This window comes from Vigna unguiculata, chromosome 7 (genome assembly GCF_037176805.1).
Source record: "Vigna unguiculata cultivar grain cowpea cultivar isolate G323 ecotype 2 chromosome 7, ASM3717680v1, whole genome shotgun sequence".
Taxonomy (NCBI): domain Eukaryota; kingdom Viridiplantae; phylum Streptophyta; class Magnoliopsida; order Fabales; family Fabaceae; genus Vigna; species Vigna unguiculata.
The window spans coordinates 11,636,157-11,646,520 of NC_140798.1; the positions used below are offsets into that span (position 1 = coordinate 11,636,157).

At 26.4% G+C, this 10,364-nt stretch overlaps 1 protein-coding gene across 1 annotated transcript; it reads right to left on the bottom strand.

The window, feature by feature from the left end:
- Positions 1-471: 471 nt before the first annotated feature.
- LOC114190165 (uncharacterized) lies at positions 472-4,241 on the bottom strand. The gene is made up of 4 exons (XM_028078956.2): positions 3,756-4,241; positions 2,572-3,026; positions 1,702-1,957; positions 472-1,009 (listed from the first exon to the last, which is right to left on the bottom strand). Exons 1-4 carry the CDS (start codon positions 4,126-4,128, stop codon positions 879-881), a joined length of 1,215 nt encoding a protein of 404 aa, XP_027934757.1. The 5' UTR covers positions 4,129-4,241; the 3' UTR covers positions 472-878.
- Between the last annotated feature and the right edge of the window lie 6,123 nt (positions 4,242-10,364).

The window sequence follows — 10,364 nt, forward strand, 5'->3', positions numbered from 1 at the left end:
AATTTAAATACTTTTTGAAATATATAACTCGGAACGTACACATATAATAGATTTGGAATTGAGTATTACAATAGATACTTCTAGATTTACAAATATTTTTTGGAATAGTTAATTTAAAATAAAAATTATTTCTTAACTTATAATTTAGATTGTGTAACTTTCAAATTTGAAAATATTTTTCAAATTGTACATTTAATGTATTTTAAATTATATATTCCGAAACGTACTTCAAATCTGAAAACATCTTTTAAATTCTATAATATAAAATTGATTAAAGAAATAAGGTACATGGTAATTTTTACTTTTTTGTTATAATTTTAATGAAAAGTAATTTGAGATTTATATAGGTTTTATGGGAGTGAAGGAAGAAACAGCCTTTTGAGTGACATGACTCTGGAAAGTGGGCTGACCCCATAATTTCCCAATAGAACCAAAAGCCGAATAAAACTAAAAGGGCTGAATGAAAAACACTTATAAATATGGCTTGACCATTAAAGAGAAATGAAATGGTCCCCAACCAAGTCACTGGGAAACACTCAGTTTAGCTCCAAAAAGTAGACGACAAAATATAAAATAACCGTTCTCCTACTATGTATAAATATACAACAGAACACTAACATGGGCTGCTCAGCAAGTTACATGTATTAAAGAATGAATACGGGACAACTTGATGCTAATGGAACATTACCCGAGTACCGAGTTGCTGTATTCTATAACTATATCTACCTAAATAATTTATACAACATAAGGCATAATAATTATGTTATACTAAGGATGGGAGTTGTGAACTACTTACCCTTTTATCTGACTACAGATAAAAAAGTGTATATACCTTGTACAATTCTATTCCTACAAATATCAGTGTCGTTTCACATGTATCACGACCAAGATTCAGAATTAAAAGGTCTTTTCGTCCCAACAATTGAAGGCTTTGACTCAAAGTCTATTATGTTATTGTTGTCACAATCGCTTGTTCCCTTTGGATCAGTGAGAGCTTGAGTTTCATCATCTGAGAAACAAAGTAGTAGTGTAAGAGAAACAATGTACTAGTGCAAGAGAGACAAGTTCCACTAAAACCCAGTTACGAAAAATGAATGTGAATTATTGAAAGAAAATTATCAATAGTAGTGATAAGGAAAAGAACACTTGCAAACTTCTTCTGAGGATTACCACGTCAAATAAAATGAACTACATAATGTGATACTTAAATATTGAGGTGTTTCTACCTAAAAGACTAGTATTTTGGATTGAGTTATTCTTTGTTAAACTGGTGCTTTCGTTAAGAGTAGGACTTCAGTCAGAAACGACTACTATAATCTGGGTTAAGGTGCAAAGCAAAAATTGATAGGTGAGTGAAGCCAATATTAAAAGAAAAAACTTACTACCAGATCAGTGTGGATATAATGAAAGTCACCGAGTACATCCGCCCTCAAGGGGGTGACAGTGTTAGGGGTCCCATATCAAGTAGAATGAACAACTTCACGTGGTACTTAAACCTTGAAGTTCTTCTTCCTAAAAATCTAGTATTTTGGATTCGGTTTCTCTTCTGCTTAAATCTTAATAATTTTCCTTACAAACCCCTCACAGGATGAACAAGTTTTGACCATTAAAAATAGTTCCCCAAGAGACCATCGAAATGTTAGCTAACGACAAAATGCAAGTCTATGAGAGCGAGTGTAAGTATTCTAGATTTGATCATACCTGAAACTGTAGATAGCGAGAGCTCAGTAAGGTGTTTGACACAGTTCTTCAGTGCATGGAGTTCAGCTTCCTTCTCACGTAGATTTGATTGAGTTCGGTGCAGTTCAGATTCTAGCTCTATGATCTGATTTTCTTGCTGTTTTATCAGTAAGTGGCTTAATTTCTGATGCAGTTCTGAAGCGGACACTCCATGAGATTCAGAATAATTAAAATTCCAGTCATCTGTTCCATGATAGCCTTCATCCGGAGCTTCAAACTGCACAGAATTTTATTGATTAAACACTGAAATCATGAAGACAAAATGTTGCTCATCCATGTAAAATTGGTTGTTAAAAAGTAGACTACAAAGGCTAGTGGTTTTCTCCTTCAAGCTGCACTGGGAAATGGCGAGAATTAACAAAATTTATACAGTCTAAAAGTATGTTTCTTCTATTAAATGCAAGGTCACATTCATCAGAGAACACTCCCCCTATTTCTGCTGCATCAACACAATACAAACATCGGATGGCAAAACATAAATTGATTAAATTATCTTCGGAAAAGGAACATTGAAATGCAATTTGAGTTTATACTGTTTTATCTACTAAACCATGATGCACAAAAGTTGTTTGACCATGCTGAAAACAAGAGAAATGGGAGCAAATATACAGTTTGAATGGTTCATAAACAGATTGCTCAAAGAGAAGAGTCTAAAGCTGGAGAAAAAAAGCCACCATTGCTCGGGGTGATGAAAAGAGAGAATAGAGAATGAAAAAGTTGAACCGTAGACTGACAACAGACATAACTATCAGCACTCTGCACAACACATAGATGCATATTTAATATATTATGAAAGTGAGACAACAAAAAGAATGCTCCCCAGAAGTTCACCTCATTTAAGTTTGGCTTGGTTTCTTCATAGCAAGGAGCACCAGTAGTACACCCAGAAAGCTTTTGGAGTTCAAATTCAAGTTCTGCTTCCAGTTGATCCATTTCCAGAACCTGCGGTTCTGGTTCTTCAGTAAGAGCACTACTCCCACATTCACCACTGTCATTCACAGCAGGACTCCAAATTTTGAGATCAGTATCTTCAAGCTCACTCTTTGTATTATTGTGCATTGCTACATTCCTGCCTCTGATTTTGGAAGAGTTCCTAACACCATTGCCAACAGAGTCCAAATTTTGAAGATCACATGACGATTTTCTGTTGTTGACCTCAGATTTCAGTTCCTGAACGAGCTTAGCTGTCTCGTTCATGGTCTCGTTCAGCTTGTTTATCTCAGCTTTTCCAGCAGACATCATGTACATGATGCCAAAGCAAATTCCCCAATCAAACAAGGAGTTATCTGAAGGAAAAGTTAAACTCAATTTCCACGGATTAAGAACAAGAAGATTCAAACTATAAAAGTAAAATACCTTATTACAAAGTTCAATAATCTTAAAAAAAGAAAAAGAAAATTATTTTTTAAACAGATCCAACAACACAGCCAAAACACAGTTGCACCAATATAACAACAAAATAATGAAGAGATCATGGTTTTAAAAAGTTCTCAAGATCATCAATCATGGTTCTGAAAAATGGTTGCTGATTACAATTTTCGCCCAAAGGTTTTTGGAGACAGACACCATGATCTCGCAATCCCAATTCCACTGCATTTTTCTGCAATTTCCCGCAACACGAAAAATTGGAACCAAATTGCTACCACAATTTAAAACCTTTAAAAGTAAATGACATTCATAATCATAGGTGCAGCCAATTCAGTGATCTCTGCATTCTGTGAAATGGTTCCATGGAACACAGTCATTTCGTTCATGCATGTAATTCTCAGGTCAAAATACAACATCATTAACCACTACCGCTAACAAGCTTCACTAACCCTCTGAAAATTCGCAAACAAATTTTCCCTATTTAAAAATAGTACACAGAGGCCTTAATTTTCAATCAAATTTCATTAACGATAAAACATTGTAATCTCTAAACACCAACACCTTCAAACCCTCAATTACACTGTACACAGAATACAATAAAATGACCATTCTCACAGAGTTAGAAATTTGCAAAACACAAATCTAACCTTTGAAACAATGAAACGGAGACTTCGCAGCTACATTCTTCGAAATTTCCCTCTTCTTTAATAGAAAGCGTAATCTCCTTCCACCGTTCCTCTGCTCCGGTCGCACCTCAACCTTCGGAGCCCTAACTCCGTTCTTGGAGGCTCGGGGTCTTCTACTCTTAGGTCGATCCTGTTGTGTGAGAGATTTGGAGCTGGAAAACGTAAAGACACCGTCACGCTGAGAAGCGCTTTCGGAACTGGAAAAGGTAAAAGCACTTGGATCGTGGATATTGGCGTTCTCAACCTCACCGGTGTTCCTGTGATTACTAAGGAAGTGTTTGGTGGCGAAACCAGTGGATCCGGCCACCGCAACGACCAAAAGAAGGGGCCACATTCAGAAAAAAACGAAATCTAAACGCCGTGAATTTCAACTAAGCTTGTCAAAGTCACTTATGATCACAAACCTAAGAGATCGTGTTGGTTGGTTCCGTTTGCAAGTGTTCAAAATCAAAAGCGTGTTGTTAAAACTTTGGTATCACGTGCGTCATGTGCTTCCCGCTCCTTTCCATATTTGTGTATCATTACCAATGTAGCAGATTTTAGTACAGTGAAAAGAGTATACATTAAATCTTACTTATTTTAATTCTTACTTTATAGTTTTACAATCCTATCTACTAATGTCAATATAAAATGCCCGTTGGTTGAAGAATTTAATTTTCCATCGCACAATTTTTATAATCTATTACATATTAAGAAAAGAAGATACCACCAAAATTATTACATTACTCATTTTTTTTTATTGACAAGTGTCATAAAATTTAGTTTTTTTGTCATTTTAAAACCGTGTAACAAAAAGACTCGGATTCAAATCTTACAAAAACTAATTTGTTTTTATTTTTTTATTTATTTATGATTTCAACTATAATATTAATTATAAGTAATATTATTATTTGTAATATTTTTATAAGTATTATTATTTGTAATTATTAATAATATTATTATTTGTAATTATTATTAATATTATTATTATAAATATTATTTGTAGTGATAATAATAAAATTATAACCGATATTAATATAATAATTATTATTATCATTATTATATATTACTGTTATGTATTATTATTAGTATTATTAACATTATTATTATATATTATTATTATTATTAGTAAAAAAGTAATTAGAAAAATTATTAACTATAATATACGAAAATTAATACTTAAATAAGTAGTGAAATTATTAGTATTATTACTATTATATTTTGTTATTATAAAAACTATTAACATTATTAGTAATAGGAAAATTATTGCTGTTATTATTATTATTATTAGTATTTTTAACAATATTAACATATAATATATTAATATTAGATTATATATTATTGTTGTTATTATTAAATTTATTGATAATATTAGTAGTAGTAAAAATATTAGTATAGTAATATTTATAATATCAATATACAATATATTAATCTTTTTATATATTATGAAGAAAAAAAACTAGAAAAAATTATTATTACTAATAATATTATTATTATTAGTTTCAATGATATTATTATTATTAATAAAATTATTATTATTATTATTATTATTATTTACTGTTATTAGTACTATACTTATCATAAATAATATTAGTATTATTATTATTATTTTAATTTTGACACAAGATTATACTTTAATTACTTACATTTTTATTATTTGAATTGTAGTATTTAGATACATATTTTACTTTTATATATTACCAGATTATATTTTAATTACTTGCATTTTTATTTGCTTTGTTGTTGGTTTGTCTTTACATTTGAGTAATTAGTTGAATCCAAAAAAGTAGTTACTAAAATTAGTAAAATAATAAAACTAAAATGTAGTTTTTTTATTATAAATAATCATTTAAATTTCAAAAATAATAATTAGTATTAGTATTAATATTAATATAATAATAATTATTATTTTTATTTTTATTATTTTTATTTTAAATAATATTAGTGTTATTATTATTATATTAATATCAATCTTAGTGTTATTATTTGAATTGTAGTATTTAGATACACAGTTTACTTTTATCTATTACAGATTATATATTAATTACTTGCATTTTTATTTGTTTTGTTGTTGATTTATCTTTACATTTGAGTAATTAGCTGAATTAAAAAAAGTAGATACTAAAATTAGTAAAATAATAGAATTAAGGACTAATTTTTTTATTGTCAATAATAATTTAAATTTAAAAAATAATAATTAAGAAAATATAATTGTAAAAACAAAATAGGAGACCGTGTATCTCTATATATGTAGTTGTATATTATTATTACTTTTATTTTTATCAATACGGGATATTATTATTTAGAGATGGCAAATAAATCTGTGCCCGTGGGTATCACCCGAACCCGTCCCCGTTTTGACGGGGAATCCCCGCTTTGACTGGGTATGGGTATGGGTATGGGTAATACTCGAAATTTTTAACTGGGGATGGGGATGGGGATGGGGATATATATATACCCGCCCAAATACCCGTCTCCGCTTAAATTACTAAACTATTTATAATTTATTAAATAATCTAAAAAATATATATAAATAAATAATATATTTACACATAAAATATAATATAATATAATATAATATAATATAATATAATATAGTATATATACATATAAATAAAATATACTTTTATATATATATATATATATATATATATTTACACATATACATGTAATATAATATAATATAATATAATATAATATAATATACATATAATATATATACATAATAATATAATATAATATATATAATATATACGTATAAAACAAATTAATCATTTAACTAGTGAGATCTTTTATAAACAAATTTATAACATTACAAATTTATAAAAATTTAAAAGAAATATATATATATATATATATATATATATATATATATATATATATAAAAGCATAAAATATCTACGCATATACATATAATATATATACATAATAATATAATATATATTATTATATTTATATTATTATATAATATAATATAATATATACTTAAAATAAATATATATCTATAAATATATATATATATATATATATATATATATATATAAACATAAGATATCCACACATATAATATATATATACATAGTAATAATAATATAATATATAATATAATATAATATATATAAATAATTATATATATATATATAAACATAAGATATCCACACATATAATATATATATACATAGTAATATAATATATAATATAATATAATATAATATATATATATATATATATATATATATATATATATATATATATATATATAACATATTTCTCATTCTCTTTGTTTTTTGTTATACACTTTGTTTACTCTCTCAATTGTCTGGTTTGTTTTTCAAGATTTAATTTTGAAGGTAATTTTTCTTCTTCTTATTACATAATTTTTACTCTCTATACATGGTTATGTTCAAATAGGTGTTCCTCAATTTCATTCTATGAAATAATTTTTAGGTTACACATTTGATTATCTTTATTTATTTATTTATTTTCATGAAAATGTTTGACTCTTATTTTGTAGCTCTTCTTTTTGTTACTTTGGTTATACACTTTTTTACTCTCTTTTAATTGTTTGGCTTGTTCTTTAAGGTTTAAGCAGATCTTCAAGGTACTTTTCCTTTTATCATAATCTTAATTATACATTTTTTTTTCGTTATGTTATGTTCAAATGGATATTCTCAAATTTGGGTCACACATTTAATTATCTTTACTCCTTTATGATAATTTTATTTATTATTTATTTTTTGTTTCATGATAATGTTTAATTCTCAATTTTGAAAGTTACTAGAGTGTTATTCATGATATATTGGCAATTGCTTCAGTTTTAGATCCAAGGTACAAGATGGACATGTTAGAATATTATTTTTATAAATTGTATGGTAATGATTTTGATCTGAAACTTAGTAGGATTCGTCAAATGTGCTATGATTTGGTTTTGGAATATCAATCAAAAAAGAATGAAACTTCTTCTTATAGAGCTACATCATTGGAGTTGGGAAAGGATGTTGATAATGATGCGAATGAATTTTTAGAGTTTATGGCAAAAAAGAAAAAATCTAGAACTACAGTTATGAAAACAGAGTTGGATTATTACTTGGAAGAAGATAATTTGCCGGTTACACAAGAATTTGATATCCTATCATGGTGGAAAACAAATGGGTTAAAGTTTCCAACCCTTCATCTGAAACTTAGTAGGATTCGTCAAATGTGCTATGATTTGGTTTTGGAATATCAATCAAAAAAGAATGAAACTTCTTCTTATAGAGCTACATCATTGGAGTTGGGAAAGGATGTTGATAATGATGCGAATGAATTTTTAGAGTTTATGGCAAAAAAGAAAAAATCTAGAACTACAGTTATGAAAACAGAGTTGGATTATTACTTGGAAGAAGATAATTTGCCGGTTACACAAGAATTTGATATCCTATCATGGTGGAAAACAAATGGGTTAAAGTTTCCAACCCTTCAAGCAATTGCAAGGGATGTTTTAGCTATTCCAATAACAACTGTAGCTTCTGAATCTGCTTTTAGTACTGGTGGTCAGATATTAACTTCTCACCGTAGTCGACTTCATCATATTACTATAGAGGCTTTGATGTGTACAAGAAGTTGGATATGGAACTCAAACCATCTAGGTAAGTTACTCAAATTTATTAATATTTTTTGTTAGTATTTTTTGTGAATTCTCATCTAATATTCTACATTTGGTGTTTGTAGGTGTTAAAAAATTAAAAGGAAAAGATGTTCTCATGAGTGAAAATGAATCTGATGAAGAAGGTACATTATATTCTAGTAATTAAAATTTTCAATTTCAATTATTATATCATATCTAATTTTTAATTTTTTTTCTATGTGTAGGTGGATCGAATGCAAATGAAACCACTGATCATTTGTAAAATTAATAAATATTTTGGTTATTATAAAATTTTAGTAATGTGTAATTTTTTAGCTTTTATATAATCATTTGAATTTTATTTAGTTGTTATTTGATACTTTAATTTGAGATTTATACTATTATAATATTTTTCTTAATATTTGACATCATGAAAATCAAAAAGAGTATGTTATTTTAATATTGAATATTTTGATAGTATCATGATTCCGTTGGTGTGATTTTTAAATTTTTTTTATAAAAAATATTTAATTGATATATGGAACAATAAAAAAATGGGTATGGGTATGGGTATAAGAAAATACCCGTTACCCGGTGGGGATGGGGATGGGTCAAAAGTTGTATACCCGTTGGGTTTGGGGATGAGGATGAGGATGAATTTTTATTATGGGGATGGGGATGGGATCATGATACCCGTACCCGCCCCGTTGCCATCCCTATTATTATTATAGTTAGACATCCATTTTATTGATATTTACTACATGATCATGTTCCAATTACTTACACTTTTTTATTTATGTTGTTGATTTATCATTATATCAGAATAATTAATTCAAAAAAAAATAGTTACTATTATTATTATATTATTATTATTATTATTAGTAAATAAATAATTAAAAAATTATTAACTATAATATACGAAAATTAATACTTAAATTAGAAATGAAATTATTAGTATTACTATTAGTATTATTATTATTATATTTTGTTATTATAACAATTATTAACATTATTAGTAATAGTAAAATTATTGTTGTTGTTATTATTATTATTATTAGTATTATTAACCATATTAACATATAATATATTAATATTATGATTATATATGATTGTTATTATTATTAAATTTATTGATAATATTAGTAGTAGTAAAAATATTAGTATAATATTACTTTTAAATATTTATTTAATCAAAATTGATAATATTTATTTTTATTTTATTTAAATATTTCTATTACAATGACCATAAACTATAAATATTATTATTAAATTTATAAAACTATAATATCATATTTTTATGAGATAATTTTATATTATATTTAAATAAAAAAAGGTACGTATAGGTTACTATTAAAAAATGTATATTTTTTATTTATTTTCTCTCAAAAATTTTTATTTAAAGATTAATTACACATTTTCTATAAATAATAAATATAATATCAATTATATTATTTAAAAAATACAAAAACAAAAAAAAAAAAACCGTGCATATGAACGGATCAGAGACTGGTTTTAAACTAAATTGATTACTGGTTATAATTTAAGAAACTAACTTGGCAGATTATAGTTGACCGAATCACTCACCTTCATCCAAATGATGAAATCATTTGTTTATTTCAAACTAATTAAGGGTATATATAATTAAAATTAATTATTTATTTCAAACTAATTAACGGTTTCTAGGTTAGAATTTTTTAAATTTGATGCTTGGCCAAATTATTTTGTGATGGAAGTGTACTTACTTTTAGCCGAGTTAGATTAGTCTAACACAAGACTTCGAGACATCAGTAGATCATGTTCAGAAGAACAGTTAATTATGGTTTTCACATATATAAAATATTATAAAGTTTAATTGAAAAAATTTTAAAAAATTTAATAAAAGACACTGTTTTATTTTTTAAAAAATAAATATGAATATTTAGTAAAATATATAAATATTTAATCCTCACTTCTTACACTAATAATTTTTTTAAGATTAAATATAT